Consider the following 20,137-nt stretch of genomic DNA (forward strand, 5'->3'; position numbering starts at 1 on the left):
CCACAGGTTTCGAGGACCGTACGGCTTGTCTTTTTTTCTTTTGTTGTTATTCCTCGGGTTCCCCTGTTTCCCCCTCCCGCCAAATAATTATTTGCTAGTAGATCGTGGGAAAAAAAAAAAAGAGGCGGGAGAAAAAAAAGTCTAGCAGCCCAGCACTATAATATATATCTATTTATTATATGTCTTTCGGTTAATTCCTGATCTGAGGAGCGCTGTTTTTCACTCCCATGCGAAAGTCACCAGCGGGTAGGGCCTGATTGCTACTTTTCATGCATAGTTTTAGACACAAGAGGGCATTGTGACGTCGCGCCCGGCGGCGCCCAGTCGCAGGCCGAGTCCGGTAGCCCCACGTGGGGGCCCCGCACTCCCATTGGCCAGCACCGGGCGAAGCTGCCACATTATTTTGTTACTTTTCAGTCCCTATTTGGAACTGCTCTCGCGGCAGTTCAGACCTCGTGCTCGTCCCCCTTGCCTGTCTGTGTGTGGTATCCGCAGGTCCCGGGCACTTTTTTGGGTGTGTGTGCGTGTGTGTGTGTGTGTGTGCGTGCGTGTGTGTGTTTGGGGTGTGTGTTTGGGGGGTTTTTCGGGCGCGGAGAGAAGAGCCAGGCCGAGGGGAAGGAAGGAAGCCGCAGAGCTCCCCGGTCTCGGGCTGCGCTCTCTCCTGCCTGTGCGCTCCGAGGCGGCGGTGGCGGCGCCGAGCGCTCCTCGCTGGGGACGCGGCGCTCAAGCTGGGAGCAGCGAGGACCCCTTTGCGGAGGCTTTCTGTGCCCGCTGGAGTTAGGATGCCAGGGCAGCTGATTTGCACCTACTGAGCCTGGAGTTTCCTACTCGGCCCTGGGAAGGGCTTGCAGCAGCGGCGGCGGCGGCGGCGGCGGCGGCGGCGGCGGCGGCGGCAGTAGCAGACGGAACAGCAGGCTCTCCTCTCCGAGGGGGGGCGTCTAAGCGCCCGCGCCGGGCTCCCGCCCTCACCCTCCGGCGCTCCTGCGGCCCCCAGCCGCCACCTGGGTGCTAGCCTCCTTCCTCTTCTCCCCGGGAGCCGCCTCTGGGATCGGACCCGCGCGCCCCGGATGCTGGGGCTGCCTCGGCGCGCCCCCCTCACGGCGCGACTCGCCGAGTGATCCGGAGGGGGTCCGCAGTCGCCCCAGGAGGAGACCCCGGCCTCGGGACCCCGCGCCGGAGCCACCGGGGAGACGACGATGTCCGCGCTGTCCCCGGCCCTGACGCGCTCCACGCAGCGGGGGGAAGGCGGCCGGCCGCAGACCGCCGAGCCCTAGGCGCACAAAGCCCGCGTCCGCCGCCCGGCCTCGGCGCCCGCCGACGACTTTGCCGCCTGCTCCGCAGCTCTTTGTCTCCACTTGGGGCGGGCGCCCGACTCTGGGATTTCGCTGCGAGAGCGGGCTGGGGGGGCCGGGGGCGAGCACTCGGTTTCCCGGCCGCCCCCCGCTCGGGCTTGGCTCCCCCCTCCCCCGCACCTCCCCGGCCCGAGCTCTCGGCGCTTCCACGCTCTCGGAATCACGACCCCTCCCTGCCATGTATCCGCAAGGCAGACATCCGGTGAGTAATTGCAACTCGGTTTATTTAAGCATCTATCATGGCAGGGTAAACGAGGCAGTTTATCTGGCACCTCCATTTTGCTTGTTGCTACCTTTATGGTGTGTGCGTGCGTGTGTGTGTGTGTGTGTGTGTGTGAGAGAGAGAGAGAGAGTGCGCGCGCGCGCGCTCACACAAAGGGGATGGGGATGGGGGGGCGCCGTGGAGAGAGGAGGTTAATTCCGCCCGAGTGGCGTTGGGGGGTTGCCTGTGTTCCAGCGGAACTGTTTGTTTTCACGCTGCCCCCCTCCTCCCCCGCTCCCTCTCCCCAATCTCCCAACTCACCCGGCTATGTTCCAGTGCCGGTCTTACTTGGGAAGGGAGCCCCTTCGTGCAAGGGATGAGCCCCGCCGCCAATGGGGAAGGATTGGGGCGCCCCCCCACCCCACCCCGTCGGGCGGCTGAGAAACTTGCTGGGAAGGTTCTGGGCTGTGAGGGTGGCCTCCTGGGTTGGGCGGGGGGAGCCGGGGGAAGCCGCGGAGGGGCTGGGGCCGCCCGGAGCCCAGTCTGACGCCCCCGCCCCCTCCCCTGTCTCGTCCTCGCGGGCTCCAGGCTCCCCATCAACCCGGGCAGCCGGGATTTAAATTCACGGTGGCTGAGTCTTGTGACAGGATCAAAGACGAATTCCAGTTCCTGCAAGCTCAATATCACAGGTAAGGCCGGTGGGGGCCTCCCCGGGGCCGGCGGGAAGGGGCGTCCCCGCCGCGGCTCCTGCCACCCCCCGCGGGGACGGAGGGGGCTCCCGACCCGGGGCGGCGGGGCAGCCGGGGCCTCCGCCTTTTGTTTCCCCTTTCCGAGCGCGGCGCCTTAACCCTTGGCTGCCCGCAGCCTCCCGGCACCCTGGGCCGCGGGCGGGGTGAGGGTCGGGGCCGCGGCGAGCCCGCTCCGGGGGTCGCGAGCCGGGTTCTCCACCCGCCTCCCTCCCCCCGCCCCGGCCCCCGCGGCCCTGAGCAGTCCACGCGCTCGGCCGCGGAAGTTTCAAGTTGTGTCTCTCCCTCCCCCGCGGCGAGGACCCGAACCCCCTCCGCCCCGGGGCTGCGGGGTGACAGGGTCCCCCAAGGGGCGGAGGGGGGGGGGCGTTCAGGAAGTGGCAAAGCGGTTCTCAGAGGCCTTGACGTTGGGGCCTCGGAGGAGGCAGTGCGGGCCCCGGGCCTGAGCCGGCTCCTCCTGCCCTCGCAGCCTCAAAGTGGAGTACGACAAGCTGGCGAACGAGAAGACCGAGATGCAGCGCCATTACGTGATGGTGAGAGGCGGCCGCGGGCCGGGGCCAGGGCGGGCCCGGGGTGGGGGTCTGGGGGACCCTGTAGCCGAGTCCCCGGCCCGCCGCGGCCAGCCGCCGGGCAGCCCTGGGAGCCGGGGTTATCCGAGTGTGCCCCCGACCCGCCCCACTGCCCCCCCCACCCCCCCCACCCCCGCCCCTTTAGCCCGGGCCACTTGGAGGAGGGTGGGTGAGAGGAGGGGCCGAAAGGGAAACCCAAATCCAGGCGGGGCGCTTTTGTGCTACCTTCGTGCCCCTTTAGTTTGTTTCCCAGAGGGACTGGTGGCCCCTGTCTTGGCTAGTAAGATAGGACTGGATCGGCTCACGTCTGGGTGGGATAACATCTCTGTTAGGGACCTCCGGGGAGTGTTGGGAAACTTTGCTGCTTTGCAGCCCTGGGATCTAGCCAGAGTGGGACAGGAGCCCTCTCCGCCTATCCCCTGCACGCGCCCCCCCCCCCCACTTCGTTCCCCAGGGTTTTGTGAGAGTGGAGGAGCCTTTCAAAGCTCTCTGCCTCCACTCCCCTCCCTCAGCAGGGATACCCCAGCCTCGTCAGCCTTGGCGCAGTAGGGTAGACTCTCTTCCCTTTCCCAGTGTCTGTTGCCCTGAGTTTCCATCTTCTGTTTGTTGAGAGGACATGGGAGGCACTTAAGCGCCCTCCCTGCACTGCTTTCCACATAAGAGGCCTTTGACACATTGCTAAATAACTCTCAGAGGACAAGAGGGGCCCAGTATACACACGATTCCCTGTTGAACCCGAACCTTGTATAAACAGGATATGTGGCCCACGAGGTGCTTGTGGAAGGGAGGGAGGGCCCAGCTTCTCTTACTGCTGCATCGATAATGTTCTGTAGAGACGAGAGCCACATTCACCCCTGGTCAGCCCTTCAACCCCCCTATAGCGGGCTTTGGGGTTTGATTTGAACTTCGTTAGCATTTGTATCCTAAAAGTGTGATTTGGCCAGAAACCTGGCCCCAAAGCTGATTTTGGAAAGTGAACAGATGACTGGGGGTTGCCTGTTAACGGCAATTCTTTTTGCTTTTAGTACTATGAGATGTCTTATGGCTTGAACATCGAAATGCACAAGCAGGTAAGTGCTTTTCTTCTCGAAATCTACCTAGCGGTTAAAAACCTAATAAATGGGTTTCTTGTGGCCCCTGCCCTTTGAAAAGGAGCCTCGTCTTCTGTTCCCCCTCCTTCTCCTTGAAGAGCAAATGGATCCGGTCTCTGAAATGCAGGGTCTGAGGCGTTGCTGATTTCTTGGGCATGAGTTTTTGGCACCTGAGCTTGTGAAATTAGTCCTGGTCTTGGATCTTGGTATAAAGGAGCAGAGGAAACGTTGTGCCTTCAGGATCTGCTTTACAAACTCCTGAAACCCAGAGGGGGCTAGCTGGCTGCTTTTAAGTGTTTTAATATAAAATTCTCAAGGGGAAATGCAGGAGGGGTGTGTGTGTGTGTGTGTGTGTGTGCGCGCGCGCATGTGTGCCTGCGCGTAACAATTTGATGTTCTGCCTTGATAAGATTAAATTTCAAGAGTCTTTAAAGCCAGGCTGAGCTGTCAAAATTTAAGGGAACAAGCCACTAACTGCTTAAAAATACGAAGCCAGGATGAAATATAGCCCTCATGTCTTACGTTTGCGAGGCAGCTTTCTCCTCTCAATCTTCATTTGAAGGCAGCCCGGGTCCCCATTTTACAGAGAAGGAAGCTGAAGCAGAGAGGTGAAGTAACTTGCCCAGGGCTGCCTCGCCAGGACCTCGGAGGTGGCTGGTAGTTGAGCTCAGCTTTGAAATCCTGAAGTCAAACCAGTTTAGCTAGTGTGGTGGTGTTTAATGGATATGTAAACTACCTCGTATTGTCACTCTCCTAATAACAGTATACCTCAAACCGAGCAAATACAAACAGCCTTTATCTCAGTGCATATCAGTAACTAGTCCCGGGTGCTAGGCTGGGCTGTGGGAGAGGCCTGTTTGTGTATTTGTGTTCCAAGGAGAGGCTGTCTGTAATTTGGCTTGGCCAGCGATTAGAAGTGACTTGGCACGAATAAATGGCGCAGGCCGGTTGTTCTTTTTAACAATTGGTGTTCTTGAAATCTCAGAAGACTGTTGACTCATTCTAGCCTTTGGTGACCGTGACTTGAATGGATTTGCTGCCCTAAATTAACAGTCGTTGACGGGGGTTTAAAATCTGCTCTTGACGGGGGCAGGGTCTGGGGCAGGTGAGAAGGGCAGGTGACCCTGAAATGCCTGTCCCTTGCGGCCTGCTCCGGTGGCTTCCTATAAAGCCTTTTGAATCTGTGGTTTCCTTTCTGTCCTGGAGGAGCCCCAGTGTTGGGTGAAGGGCAGCCGGAAAGGGGCCTGAGTTTACTGGGCCATGTGGGAAGCCAGTTTGTGGCTTCCTGAGGGATTAGCATAGGAAGGCTACCAAGTTTTCACTTCTTAACCCACAGAAATCACAAGCAGCCACGGCTTTGTATATCGAGATGTTTCTCTTCGGCAGAATGGACTGGAGGCAGGTGCTGCCCAACTTTAGGTGGGACTGAACGCATGGAGTGGGCCTCAGGTGTTCAGGGAACCTTGGGCTGTTAGGCAAGGTGCCACCTTCTCCCTTTCTCCACCTCCTCTTTTTTCTTTTTTTTTTCTTCCCTCGGTGCTTAGTATCTTGGGTGTGTTTAAAGAGGGTAATTGCACCCAGGTTTAAAATTTATAGCAGCAGTTATTCTAAGAGCTTCATAATTAAGGCGTAATATGTCGTTGCATGTTGAGGTCTGCATGGGTGGTGTTCCCCGTGTCTGTGAGTGGTTGGTTCTTTGGCACGAGTCCACCTTGGCTGGTGGAGCAAAGGTGTTCCCGGAGTCCTGGGGAGACTCTGAACTCAGGAAGAGTTAACCGCCTTAACGCATGTGGTGGTGGGGTTTGCACAAAGAGCAGCTGTGTGCATCTGGGGCTTCTGGCCATTCCCCAGACAGGGTTCTCAGGGGGAGAATGCCTGAGGTTTGGCGACACGGTCCCATTTAATCCTCTCAGCTGCTAGAGGCAGGCAGACGGAGCGTTTGCACCCTTTGTACAGGCGGGGAAACTGAGGCTTCAGGGAGGCCCGCCGTGCAGGGCTGGGACTCCAGTCCAGGCCTCTGGATTCTCGAAATGGGTGCTTTACCCTGCCTGCCAGTCCCCTCTGCCCTACCGCCAGCTCCCCTTTGCTTTCCCAGCACGAATGAGTGGTGCCTTCTGGTGCCTTCGCCGGGTTTATGGCAATCTCTGGAGTTGGGTGAAATCGCCCGGAGGCTGTGGAGGAACAAAGAGGCAGGGAGGTGAAGAAACTAACCTGCAACCCTGACCTAATGGGGCTGGCCACTCCCTAGGCTTGCCGGGGTTCTGCAGAAGAAAACCCAGCCACTAATTGTAGTGTGGGTCTCGGGTGCATTTGGCGGATGGTGGTTAGGCCTGAGCAAACAAGTTTATCAGCTGACCTGTTTAGCGGTTGACTGGTGTTTTATCTGCACACACCATCAAGTGACTGGAGCGCTTGAATTATTCATGCAGTGTCCTGCCCTCTAGACTTGACTGTTCGTGTGATTACATCTGCCTGGAACAAACAGGCTGGATTCTTCGTCTTTAAGCTCAGGGGTGGGGGTGGGGACTGTCTGTACCTTTATGTAATAGGTGATCTCCAGAGCTGGCACTTTGGAAAGCGTGGGGGTCCTCCGCCTGCTCGCTCACATGCACCCCGCCCCCCCTTCACCGCCACCACCACCGCCACCGTTTTTTTTTTTTTTTTTTTTAAAAAAAAGGTCTTCTTTGCTGTCTCTGGGGAAATGCCTATTAGTTGGGAACCTCCGGGTCTGCCCGATAGGCCCTGGGTATTGACAGAGGGCAGCTGCCGAGGTGCGTCCAGCCCGTTTTTTATTTTACCGAGAGGTTAAGCTCACTGTGGCTGGCTCCTGCTGGCTGTTTCCCTGTATCCTTCTCGTTCTTCTTTCAAGCTGTCAAATCCCGCAGAAGTAATAAATGGTTTCTCCTCCTACGCCTCTGCCTACCTCCCTAATTATGGCAAAGCAAAGATTACAGAATCACGGGCCTGGCCTGAGCTTTCAAGGGGTCACCCACCTCCTCTAAGCCCCTGCTTCCAGGCAGAATGTCAAGGGTGATTCAGGGAGGCGATGATGGCTGGCCAGCTCATTGATTCCTGTCCTGTCCCTGCCGAGGCTCTCCAGTGCCAACAAAGCCAACTTCGAAAGGAGCGCCCAGAGCACCTGTTGGCTGTGGGGTTTGAGGCACGAGAAGCTGGGTCAGGCCGTCTTCATCCTCCCCCGGTGAGCACTGAGGTTTCAAAAGAGAACTTGAGACATTTGGACTTGGGGGCAGCGCTATGCCAACCCTTTTTACGGTCACCCTTTTTCTATAAACCCAGAGGAGCAACCCTTCCTCCAAGTTTCTCTTGGCATCCTGGAACGGGGGGGGGGGGGGGGGGCCCTCTGGCTTCTTATGCAAACCATTCTAGATTGCAGATGAGGAAACTGAGGCCAGGGAGGGGAGCTGAGATACCCAGTTACCCAGTCCCGCATTAGTGCTGGGGCTGCTAATGCAACCTTTTGTCCCGAGCCCAGGTCTCTGTTTAGCAAGACTCAAGAGGTGAGGTGTATTTGTTTACTAACTGATAGCACTCTGTGGCTTTAATTGTCATTGCCGCTTTCTGCATTATGTCAAGAGGCTAAGGCGACGCCTGCGAACCTGGCTATACCAAAGTACAAAGTACCCCATTTCGGGTTGTATAACCATATCAGCTGGATGCTTTTTGCCCACCGTCCTCTTCTGAATTGCCAGCTATTTGCACATCTAATGATTTGATGTGCGTAATAATAAACACAGTGCGGAACTAGCGACCCCAGAGGTCAGGTTCATGGGTGAGGTAAAGTGGTAAGGCCTGTGACCTTTTTACCCAAGGATACAGAAAGCCACGGCGGCCGTGGCCGCCGTGAACGCGGGGCTGAAGAAGGATATGGGAGATCTCCGTTTGTCCCCTCCCCTCTCATCACCCAAGTAATGAGGGGCTTGGCTGGAAGATGTCCAGGTACAAGTTGAAGTTTGGGGACCATCAGTGTTGAAGGCCGGGTGGCCAGAGGGAGCCAGCAGGTGGCGAGGTTACAAAGACCCTGCCCAGGAGTGCCTGTTTGTGGGGTGCGTCTGGGTTGAGCTAAGAAGAGTTCCGGAGTAGCAGGGGCGGGGGGGGGGGGCAGGGGGGGTGGTTGCTGGCATCCAAGCACTCCTCCTAGGCCCTGGTTTCCACCTCACCTTTCCTGGCTGGTCACTCTTGCTGAGCTTTCTCCAGTCACTTAGCTCCTCTCACTGCGCCGAGGGCCTGCCATGGTCAGCTTTGGGGGTCTGCTGAGCTCAAAGCCCCCTGCCCCCTGTCCTGTGCACCTGCAAGGAGCTCCCGCCCCAGACTGCCTTCCACCCTAGCCTTCCCTGGACCCCCATTCTTCACTGCTGCTGTTGCTATATGGAGTGAGATTCGTGTGCTCTTTTGCTTCTCATACGCTTGATCATTGGGATGGCCTCGTATCATCCGAGGAAACTGAGCCTGACTCTTCCTTCTTTCCATGAACTCTTCTGGACCAGGGGGCCCCGGAGGGCACGGAGCTCTTTTTCTCCTTGGGTTCCTCCTCCTCCACTTAGTATAGAGAGGGTCTGGTCTGTGTCAGAGGCCCTCGGTTTCCGTTCCGCTGTAGGAGTGAGCTCCCTTTTCCCTCCTGCGTGGGAAACTGCTTTCCTATCCCTATCCGTTTGCACAAAATCCTGGGACACTTGGGACCAAAAGGTAGTCAAGGCCAAACCTCAGTGGGGTTTCCCGCCTGCGATCTGGCCTGCATGGCGCCCTTTCTCACCCTTCATCATCTCCTTTTTTGGTGGCCACGGAGGAAGCCCCTCTGCTGGGGTCTCTTACGGGCGCTTGGCACGTAACAGGTGCTCAGCAAACACGCTGGTTTTCCTTTACTCAGAATTACTGGGGTCATCAGAGGGTGGGATTCTGGTTCCCTGAGCTCTGGGAGTAGGAAGTGAGGGTTTTAATTGTGGGTTGGCTACCAGCTCTGCAGGCTTCCTCCTACGGCTCTCGGCATCCAGTTTCTTCATCAGTAAAATGAGGGGGTTGGAGCCGTTCCAAAACGGTTATTAGGGGCCTGGGATGTGCTGGGTGTGGGCCGGGGCTGGTTACACAGCCGAATCAGACACCATTCCCTACGCTGGGGAGTTGGCATCTAAATAAGTCATGGCAGCGCAGTGAGGTAAGTGCTAATACGGCCCCAGTGTCACAGGAGGAGTAGCCAGGACAGAACAGCTTATGCTTCCCCGGAAAGGGGGAGGGGAAGGGGGATGGGGGGGCACAGAAGACTACACCGAAGGGCTGTTACCTGAGCCGAGACTTAGAGGGAGGGCAGGGGTTTATGAGGCAGAAGCCAGCAGAAAGCCAGCCTGGGGGGAGGAGGGGGAGGACGCTGCTCCTCAATCTGGGTGGCAACCGCTCTTGGAAAGGCAAACGGAAGCACCATCCACAAGCTGGAATGGTGGGGGCGGGGGCGGGGCCCCACTTGGGGAGCCAGGCGAGGTGGTGACATTTTGCAGCAAAGTGATCTCCAAGGCCTCTCTGCTCTCACACTCCCGACTCCGTGGCTCCCTCTGTCCCCATATGGCTCTGCGGGGGCCATCCGGGCCCCCGGGCAGCGGTGGGGGGGGGGTGGGGGGGGATGGGGACGCCCCACGCCGGCGGAGGGAGCGGGAGGGAGCGGGAGGGCCTCCCGGTGCCTGCTTCTCCACCCCCACATGCCGGTTTGAACTTTCTTCCCCAAAGTGCCGTTGCCTCCTTGCTCGTGTTGGTAATTCTGTAATGACTGGTTCTGACCCGCCCCTCCCCCATATTTAATTCTCATCAGCCAGCTCTCTCCACTTTGCTATTAATGATAGCAGCCAGCAAAATAGCTTTCAACATGCCATTGACAGTCTGGTTTAAGAGAGCACTTGAAGCAGTGCTAGACAGCTGAAAGCACCCATAATTGTGTACCAGAGTGAGAACTGCGTGCTCAAGGGCCTTGTTTTTATATGCTTAAAGGGACAATATCTTGTTTTCAACAAATGCTCTCTGCGACTCCCGGGCCAAGATGCTTGCTTTCTCGCTCTCTCTCACTCTCTGCTTTTCTCTCCCGGCTTTTTCTTTTCTGGCTTTCGCCTTAACACGGTAAAGTGTTCCCCCTCCGGTGGGGGCCGGGGAGAAACTTAGGGCAGGGGGGGGATTTCCTGCCTGAGCCTCAGTAAGGACTGTAGGGTGGGCTGGTTGATGTAAGCCCGCATCCACTGCAGACAGGAGCACCCCCTCCCCCCCACCCCAGCGGGGGCGGGCGGGGGAGGGGGCACTTCTTAGGACTTGGCCTTTCTGGAGTTTCTGGAGGAATGGATGGGAGGGCTGTTCTCACCCGGTGTTGTGGAGTTCTTTTGTTTGTAGTCAGCCTGAGGGTGGGGCCCAGCTGTCACTGAATGTTTAGGCTAAGGCCACCTTTGTGGGGACTGAGGGGGAGGGCTCCACTTACTGGAGAGGCAGATCCCGGACCTGGGAACTCGAAGGCCCTTTCAGCTCAGGTTCCGGAGGCTGTTCACTGTGCGGGGGGGGGGGGGGGGGGGGGGGGGGGGCCTCTGGAAAGCATGAGGGTGGGGAGGGGAAGGTCTTATTCTCAAGTGGCGGTTCATGCGGGGGTTTAGGGGCTTATGAGCCCGGAGACCCTTTAACTCAGCCCTGGAGATTTGCCTGAGAACAAACACCTCCCTCCCCTTCACCCCAGCCGACTCTGAAGAAGCAACACAACCCTCCGGGAGAGGTTCCCCTGTCCCCGCTGTCACCAAAGCTCCCCTTCACCAATGGCATCCTTTGAAGGGTGAAAAGAGAGCTTGGGAACGACCAGGGCTGGGAGCGTGGACGGACTTGGCTTTTGTGTCGAAAGGGGGCCTCTTCCTTTCCACCCACCGAGTGAGAGACACAGACCGGGGTCTGGGGGCCTGGGGCAGCTGCCGCCACCACCACTAAGTAACCTCAGGAGAAGACCTTTATGGAGGACAGACTTTGAAAATTTTGTTCTTCCACATACATAATTATGATAACACCGACTTCTGGTGTTTCCGTAGCACTTGACTGTTTACAAAGCATCGAAGACATTTTCATCTTAGGAACCTAAAACGACAGGCATTTGGGCGTCGGACAAACAAACGAACGGCAGGACAGAAGCCTCAGAGTGCGGGGTGTGAAAATGACCTGTATACATCCAGGGCACTAGAGGGCTGTGTTCATAAACTGGATGGGGCGGCAGGGGCCGGGGCTGGCTGTGTGTGGAAGGATGACGCCGGGAGTCCCCCAAGGGATAGGACCATTTTGTATTCACTGAGGCCCCCTGAGCCCTGCGTGGTGCTGGGCCACGTTTTGGGGGAGGGGAGACTCGCAGAGGGTAACCTTCCAGTTGGGGGTTCTCCCTGACCCTGAGAGCATTATGGACTTTCTGGGAAGGATACAGGTTTTCTCCAGCTTCTGAGAGAGACGTCTTTTGGCTGCAAAGTTGTGATTGGAGGAAGGAACGGAGAAGCGTCCTGAGTTGTTGTTTTTTTTTTTTTTTATCTTAAAGCGTCTTTAATCTAGCTCAAGTTTTTTGTTTTGTTTGTTTTTCACCTTGTACGGTGGACAGTTTAAACGTGAAAAGGGAAGAAAGGAGGTGGTGAGGAAAGAGATAGCTGGGAGGGGAGATGATGGAGCAGAGATACGGGGGAAGGGTGGGTAGGAAGGGGGTAGAGAAGGGAAACCAGACTGAATTGGGATTATGAGAAGGAAGCGAGGGTCGGTGGCTTGGGGGTAAATGGGCAAGTTCGGCATGCCCTGGCTGTCTCTTTGGGCATGGAATGTTCCAGATGCCAGGACTTTGTCCTGCTGTCCTTTTAAATCCTTGGTAACCATCGTTACTTTTCAGCTGTTTGTTGCGGTTGTTGTGGCCCTTGTAATTCCGATTGAAGACTAGACTAGCCCAACAGGGGAAGTTCCTTCTTAGTGTGCCGAGGAAAGCTACCTGTTCCTTCCTACGGGAGACTCCAAGGAGCAGGAATCCTTCTCCCAGTCCTGTAGCACTGGGAATGCCAAGAGCACCTTGGGGGCATGGGAGGGGGACTCTTGCTAAACTAGTCGAGAAGGCTTTGGTGCTAGACTCCTCCACCACCACCCAGCCAGTCTGTGACCCGAAGGCTGGAGGAGGGGGCCTGCTACTCGGTCCCCAGATACGCATCTCCGGAGAGCCCGGAGTCTGAAACCGGGTGTCCCGTCGGGGGCGTGCTTTGTGAATCAGTGGAGATCGGTGCTGGGAAAAGTGGAGCAGTCCGGTGAGGGGGGGGGGGCGGGGGCTAGTGGGCGAGGCCAGGGTGGGGGACAGGAACTATCAGACTTCCTGCCCAGGAAGAGGTAGGGCAGACGCAGGGGGCGGCGGAGAAGCCACAGGTGATCCGAGACGGTCTAGACTGAGAGGCTCAGTGGCCCCCGTGGAAACAGAGCAAGCCTGAGATCCAGTAGGTGGAGGCCGTGAGTCAGCCAGGACTGATGGGTCCAGGAGAGCTCTCCCTTCTCCTTCCACCCTTCCCCATTGCTTTTCCTGGAAGGGGCCCCTTCCTCTGAGCTCCCCCACCCCAGGAGAGGGCTGCTATGTTGCGATCTTACCTGGCTTTGCCTCAGGGCAGACATCCTGGGGGGATTGGTAGGGGGGGAAGGCTCTGCAGGGGTTGAGGTTGGCAGTTGGAGTCCTGAGGCCCTCGCACTTCATCCCAGAGGAACCAGGAATCTTCGAGAAGCCAGCCTGAAGTGGGGAGAGAAGCAGCAGCGCCCCCAGAGAGCAGCCCCGCCCCTGCCAGAGTCCTCTCACCATCGGCTCGATGCTGGCCTCCGTGTCCCCCGATACATGCGATGCTGGCCTCCGTGTCCCCCAATACCTGCGTGCGGTATCCAGCCTGTAGGAACTTACAAAGGGGGCGGATGGGGGTGCGTTCTAGATAATTCTCTCTTCGTGGCTTGTTGGAGTTTCCCTATTCTCCCACCTGGGTCTGACCTCCCTTCTCAAGGGGCCTCCACGCGGCTCTCCCTCACTCCCCCCCCTGCCCAGCCCCACCGGTGGGGAGCGGGGCAGGTCCCTGATGAGACTTTTTACTGGCCCCTCCGTGCCAGAGGGCTCAGAGTTGCTCCGTCAGAAGCCACTGGTTTTCAGAGGGGCATCCTGGCTGGTCAGGTGCAGAGCATCAGGAGCTGGGAGGGCCGAGGGACAGGCTTGGAGGCCAGAGAACCTTGGGTTTGAGTCCCGTGTCGGGACTTAACTGGCTGTGCGACCTGGGGCTGTCTAGGTAGACTTCCTGTGAACTTCAGTTGATGCGGGGGAGAATAATAACACCTACCTGCTAGAGCAGTGCCGTCCGGTAGAACTTTCTGCAACGGCGGAAAGGTCTAGCTCACCGTCCAGTATGGGTAGCCAGCAGCCGCCCGTGTTTATGGAGCCCTTGAAATGTGGCTACTGTGAGAATCTGAGTTTTACGTTGAGTTTTCATTAACGTTCACTAGCCCCCCCGTGGCTCTTGGCTTCATCTGGTGGACCGTGCGGTCATAGGGAGCGTTACAAGGATCACATAAGATGATGCCTCTTGATTGCTCGGTACAGTCTCTTGCACGTAGGAGGGCCTCGGCAATGTATTCTCCCAATGGGACAGAGTGTCCGGCGTTGCCAAGGCCTCAAAGAGCGAGGACAAGAGTCGTGGGGTTGTGGATGCGGTGGAACATTCCAGGGCCCCTTCCCATTTGCTGCTTGTTGGCCCCACAGGCCCAGCCCCACAGCATAGCAGCGTAGGTGTTCTGAGCACTCCCTGACAGGAGCACTGACTGGAACACTGCCGTCTGGGGAGGTTAAGTGACTGGCTCCTGGTCTCAGGTGGACCAGAGGCAGGTTCAGAACAAGAAACTAAGGTCTGTTTTCAATCAGAAACCAATGACTCGTCCCACAGGCCATATTGAGGCGTGGTCTTCCTGCATGGCCCCCCCCTCCCCAAGACCCACCTATATGTACTTCCAGACTTTGATTCCGGGGCTGGGAAGGCCCCAGACAACACCTCTGAAGAATCCAGTGAAACGTGTGTCAGCCACGTGTAGATCAGGGTGGCTCGGTCTGGGCATTCTTGACATTTGAGGCTGGATAATTCTTTGGGGTGAGGCTGTCCTGTGTTTCCCAAGATCAGCAGCCTCCCTGGCCCCTACCCACTAGCTGTCAGTAGCGCCTCTCCAGTTGTGACACCCCTGTCCCCAGACATTGCCAAAGGCCCCCCCGGGGAGCACAGTTGCCCCTGGTTGTGAACCCTTGGTGTAGGGGGAAGGATTCTCGATTGCAGAGCAGGGAGAGTTGGTCGCCACCATCTCGCTTTGTGACCCAGGGTGGCTCTTGGCCCTCTCTGGGCCCTCTCTGGGCCTCATTTTCCTTATCTGTAAAATGAGATGTTGAACGTGGCGGTGACTTGGGAGAAGGTCTGTTTGAGAGGTAACTGATCCATAAACAAGTTGCTAAATAACCGATCGTGATTTTTATGGCCTATGACATGCCGCCCCTCCTGCCATCCTTGTCTAGGGAGAGAGGACCCTTTGACCCCTTTAATCTAAGAAGGCACCAGCCTGTTGGTGGTGAACTCAGTGGTGGGTGGATAGAATGGGGCTCTGTGTCTGCCCACAGTCAGCCTGTTCCCCCCACCCCACCCCCCACACCTCATTTTCCTTTCCTGCCACCCAGATTTGCCAGCCAGCCTGTGTCCTTAAAAAGTCCTAGCCAGTGTTTCATTTGTAGTGCTGACCTTATGGGGAGACCCCCAAAATTTAACGAGCTGCCTCTGCAAGGGTAATGTGACTTTTACAGCCTGTTGAGGGGCAAGGGGAGATTTGCATAATGTTCTAAGGGGGATTAGGTGGCTGGGGGTTGCCATGGCAACCCCACTGGGCTGAATTGAGAATTTTTCCTCCTGGCGGGAGTTGGCCAATGGAGTCTGGGAAGGTGGGGGTGGGAGGCAGAGGGTTATCTGAGGGGAGGGAGGGGATGGAGGGCCCAAGGGATGGGGGGGGGGTAGTGGCGCCTGGGATGAATGGGCAGTGTTGGGGGAAGGTCTAATCTGAAAAGGCTTTCCCTGTTCTGTCTACACAAGCAAGCTCTTTGAGGGCCATCCCCTGGAGTGGGGGTGGGAGGCAAGCAGAGTTTAATGTGTTTGGGAACCAAGAAATTAAAGTGAACAAATATTTAAAGATTATTGGATCTTGTTAACAGGAAGCCCGGTGGATGGAGATTGAGAGTCTGAGAAATGAAAGTCATAGAGTCTTAGAGCCGGGGAGGGACTTGGCTGTCACCTAGGCCCAGGTTACTCCCATGGAGTGGCGTCTAACCCTGTGTCCCTGTTGAGTCGCCGTTGAATGCTCCTAAGGACGGGGCGCTCACCCACACGCAGCGTCTGATTCATTTTTGAGAGCTCTCGTTCTTATACCGGGCCCAAATCTGCCTCCTTCATGCAATGGAAACTGAAGCCCGAGTGCAGGACAGGCCTGGGGCTGGAGTGCAAGTCCCTAGACTTCGCCTTGCCAACTCTTTCCAGGGCCAGTAGGCTAGGTGCGTCCTCTCCCCCAGTCCCCACACACACTCTTTCCCCTTCCTCACTCAGCTCACTGTTCCTGATTCACTCACTCCCCAGACTCCCGAAGGAAATGCCGGAGATTTCTAGCAGGCAGAGAAAAGGAAGGTGGGATTCCTTCTCGGGGAGCACGTGGAGGGTCCTGTCACAACCCCGGGCACCCCAGACTCTTCCCTTCCGTGGGGCTTAGCTGGATGAAGGCGAGGGTACTGGATCTTCGCTGCCGTCCTTCTCTGCGTGAAGGACACGGGGACTAGCGCACACAATGTCTGGCATAAGCTGGCCCCAGCCAGCATCCTGTTCCCTCCCTCGGGGGACAGATTGTCAGGGTCACACCAGGCTGGGCCTTTTCTTGTACCAAGCCCTCCCGGCATAAAGAATTCAGCAGGCTTCCTCGGAAGGCATAAATATTTAATGGCATTGTAGTTATATATAATTTGATCAATATGTCAGTGCTAAAAGGGCCTTTAAGGAGGCTCACCTATCATTGAGTGATCTGTGATGTAAACCCTGCCAGCCCCTCCAGAAGCAGGGGTCATTATCTCCCTCAGCTGCTAAGTGGATCATTTATTTGCCCCCCTTCTTAAAGGGGGGTGGTGGTGGTGCTGTTTTCCCCTAGAGCCTGTGGGGCCAGGGCTCCCCACGCCGGCTTTTGCTGGAGGTCTCACCCCGCTTCGTGCCTGGACTTCCTTCCCGCTGGTGATAAAACACCCACTTGCTTTATCTGAGTTCTCTCCAAGCTCGATGTGAGCAGAAACTGCCTGGCAAGGAATTTCTTGGTACAGTCCAATAATTGAGGGCCTATCAATTTAGAATTGCCTGGGAAAAGCAATGGGATATTTTGAGTTAAAATTACTCCAGTGCATTGTTCCAGAACCTTCCACCATTTGGTTGCTTAGTGGTTGTGGTGCCCGGCTGCTGCACCCTCCTTCTTCTGCACAGCCCCCAACTTCCCCTTGTGCCCCTCTGATTTTAATTCAAGATGAAGCAGATTCACTTTGAACACCCCGGGACTTGAGTCCGAGAACCAGGTCAAACCCGGCTAAAATTCAAGAACCCCAGAGTGGACCGGGTCCCCACCCCAAACACACACGTTTCTAGAGGAGAAATCTGTGGCCCGGCCACCAGGATGAGCCCTTCGGACAGTAGCTGCTTGACATTGACAGATGGGATGTCACTGCTCTTGAATGGTTTGTGCTGTGAGGACTGCTCCTGGGGACTGACTCAGCCAGCGGCAGCCCGGCCCCCGCCCCCCCCCCCCCCAAAGCCCAGCCACGCCTCCAAGTGGCTGGAGGTGGCTTGTCCCTTCTCTCATCATCCTTTAAACTCTTGCCGTGCTCCATTTTACTGAGCTCTATGGAGGAGCGCTATGTCACAGAGCAATTCAGGAATGGTTAGCAGGCTAAAACTAAGTGACCTCGCCTAGACCTTACAAGGTACCACTTGGCCACTGTTGTGTAGACAACCGAATCGAAACCTGGGGGAGAGAAGTGATTTGCCCAAAGCCACACGGCTAGATAGATGGAGGCAGAAGAGCTGGGGGGTGGGGGTGGGGTGGGTAGAACCAGAGTGCGTGGCTTTGGGTCATAACGTGCTCTTTATTTTACCTTTTTTAATGTTTATTTATTTTTAAGAGACCGAGGAGGAGCAGAGAGAGAGGGAGACGTAGAACCCGAAGCAGGCTCCAGGCTCCAGGCTCCAAGCAGCCAGCACAGAGTTGTGGGGCTTGAACGCACAAACCGGGAGATCATGACCTGAGCCGAAGTCGGACGCTTAACCGACCGAGCCACCATGTTATGGCGCCCCCATAACATGTTCTTTAAAGTGGCAGATTTCGGGGCGCCTGGGTGGCTCCGTCGGTTAAGCGTCCGACTTCGGCTCAGGTCATGATCTCGCAGTTCGTGAGCTCGAGCCCCACATCGGGCTCTGCGCTGACAGCTCAGAGCCTGGAACTTGTTTCGGGTTCTGTGTCTCCCTCTCTCTCTGCCCCTCCCCTGCTCGCACTCTGTCTCTCTCTGTCTCTCAACAATAAACAAACGTTAAAAGAAAAATTAAAACAAAAAAGTAAAGTGGCAGATTTCTCCTTCTCCCCGTTCCCATTTGGCTGAGATGAAAAGGAAGCACCTGAAAGCCCACGGGTACAGACGACCAGGCGGTTTGAAAATAAATGGCAGGGGGGGAGGGTCAGGTGGACATGGCTGTGGGCTGTGTTGAGCGGTCAGCCACATTTTCAAAAAAGAAAAAGGGCCAAACGCTGGCTGGATGCTGCAGGCCAGGAGCAGGAAGGCGGTGGGGCGGGGAGCAAGAGCAGGTGCCGGCCCCCCCTGTTCAGCGTGCCGGGAGGGGGGGCTGGGGCCCGAGGCTGCTTAAGCAGCAGGGCCGTGCATACAGGAGCGCGGTTCGAGACGCAGCCTTCTAGAATGCTCAGGTACCCTCGGTTTACAGCAAGATGTTCGGAGGTCCTGCTTTCAATGAGGAGATGATCATCGCGCAGACGGGAGCCACTAAGGCACGCTGAGCAGCTTGCTCCTTGGGAAATTACCCTTGCCCCCCACTATCTTGTTTTCCGCCGTTTATTAGCCTAACAGTCTCCACGGAGACGCGGGGCAGACGTTACTCCCCGCGCCCAGTCGGGAGCACAGATTCCTCATCTCGCGGGGTCTCTGTGCACCTGTCTCTGAACTGCTTCTGTCTGTGTCTGGTAGATTAGTGCCTTCTGACGAACAGTGTTTTTCCACCAGCAAAGCTGCCTGCTTTGAACCACACTTGAAAAGCAATGTTCAAAGGCCGCACCAGCCTCCCCAAACACCTTTTTCCAAAGGCGGCCGTCTTCCTGCCGCCGGCACCTACCTGCTCTCGGGTTTGTATCTGAGGATCTGGCTCAAAGAAGGCGGCGACTTTGCGGGACCCGCGCCGAGGGAAGGACCTGGGCCAGCCTCGCGCGGACCACGGCTGCCTTATTGATAACAATTCCCTGGATCGCCGAGAGGAGTTTTCCGACGTGTGATCTTAGTTCCAGTTGGTGATTTGTGACCTGTCCCAATTGTTGAAGCCACATGTCTGGATTTCTTCTTTCCCCTCCCCCCCCCCCCCCCCTTTCTTGGAACTGATGTTCAGGGCTTGTTTGAATTGGACCAAATGCTGTTTTAACAGCTGTTCGAATCGGAAATGCTGTCGATTATTAACCCCGACGGTAGTGTTTCTTTCAAAGAGACTTCTCCAGGCTCTCTCAAAATGTCAAAATTTGGCTTCTTAGTAGGAAGGCGTTTAGTGAAGTTGCTTCGCTGCCGAGCGAGCGTCAGTTTCCCCATCTGAAACATGGAGACTGTAATTCTAAGTGCCTTCCCTACAGGGTTACTGCGAGGGAGCTCATGGAACATGCTTGGGAACAGCTGGGGTGGTGGGTGTTAGCTGTTACTCTTGTTGTTACGAGTGGCTCTGGCCGGCCAGCTTTTATTTCCAGGAGCTTCCCCCCTCTGCCATCCCCGCCCTCAAAAAAAAAAAAAAAATGTTGAAAACAGTCTTTGAGTGAACTCACCAGTGTGGTGAGCCCACTCCCGGGGTTGGGTGGCCAGCGTAGAGATGGGTGTGGCTCAGTCCCGCTTCTGCTATTGGTGGAGACCAGGGGGGCTGGAAGGAGCGTGCTCTCCTCCCACCCCAGACCCAGCCACGGGGAAGCCCTGTTTTACTATAAATGCTCTCCAAGTATACAGCCACCCCTCCCCTCTCTGCCCTGCTCCCATTCCTACGTAATCCTATCTCGAGCTGCCAGACCTTCATTGGGTTCGGGCGCAGGACAGGGCCTGAATGCCGATGCCCCAGGCCTCCAGAAAGTTCCTTGTCTGTGTGGAGTTGTTCTGATGGCCCCTGGTTGATACCTGCGGTGTTGGGACGTGGGTGAAGGAGGCACGAACTGCTTCCAGTAGGGTGGAAGGGTGAGACTGGGAACTTGTTCTGAGCCGTGGTCACCTGGTGGCCTGGATGCCAAACCTTGAACCGGGCACAGCTATGTGAACTCTCAGCAGGTCCCTTTTCCTCAAAACCAGAGGATGCTGGGCTCCGGACCGAGCCCTGCAGGAAGGAAGAGCCCACCTGTGGGGAGGCTGTGGCCGCATGTTTGCTAAAGGGTATCGGGAAGGGGAAGGACAGCTACTTTTCATTTTTTGCCTTGAACTCCCAAGACCCTGACACTTGACCTATTTGCTAGAGGAAGTAGGCAGATGGGAAACCTTTTATAACCACCCGCCCCTGAGAGCTGTAGCTACACATAGACCACAGTAACTGTGGGGGTTCAGAGCCTGCCCGCCGCCTGCCTTCCTGGCTCGGGGGTGGGGGCAGCGGCCAGAGACCCACCGAGAAGGCTTGCAGTTGGTCTGGCTCGACCGCACTGCCTCATCCTGTTGGCGGAGGGCTTACCCACCTCCCCTCCCAGCTGTACGCCAGCATTTCATCCACCGGGCCCTTCCTGCCCGTGTTGATCTGCGGCCACGGGGACCCTGCAATAGGAAGCCTTGAAAAATAAATGCAGGGAAGCTATTTGAGAGTCTTCTGGCTGAGTGTTCTTTGAGCACTTACTA

At 56.8% G+C, this 20,137-nt stretch overlaps 1 protein-coding gene across 8 annotated transcripts in view; it reads left to right on the forward strand.

The window, feature by feature from the left end:
* Positions 1–407: 407 nt before the first annotated feature.
* TLE3 (TLE family member 3, transcriptional corepressor) overlaps positions 408–20,137 on the forward strand; it is a 48,962-nt gene continuing 29,232 nt past the window's right edge. For 4 of the 8 annotated variants that reach the window (XM_058737214.1, XM_058737216.1, XM_058737219.1 and 1 more), the window contains exons 1-4: positions 408–1,554; positions 2,143–2,243; positions 2,770–2,833; positions 3,895–3,939. In XM_058737214.1, coding sequence (XP_058593197.1) covers positions 1,531–1,554; positions 2,143–2,243; positions 2,770–2,833; positions 3,895–3,939 — 234 coding nt within the window. In that variant the 5' untranslated portion in view covers positions 408–1,530. The remainder of the gene's footprint in view (positions 1,555–2,142; positions 2,244–2,769; positions 2,834–3,894; positions 3,940–20,137) is intronic. The other 4 variants (XM_058737215.1, XM_058737217.1, XM_058737220.1 and 1 more) reach the window with 2 other exon arrangements.

This window comes from Neofelis nebulosa, chromosome 7, assembly GCF_028018385.1.
Source record: "Neofelis nebulosa isolate mNeoNeb1 chromosome 7, mNeoNeb1.pri, whole genome shotgun sequence".
In the NCBI taxonomy this organism is placed as follows: domain Eukaryota; kingdom Metazoa; phylum Chordata; class Mammalia; order Carnivora; family Felidae; genus Neofelis; species Neofelis nebulosa.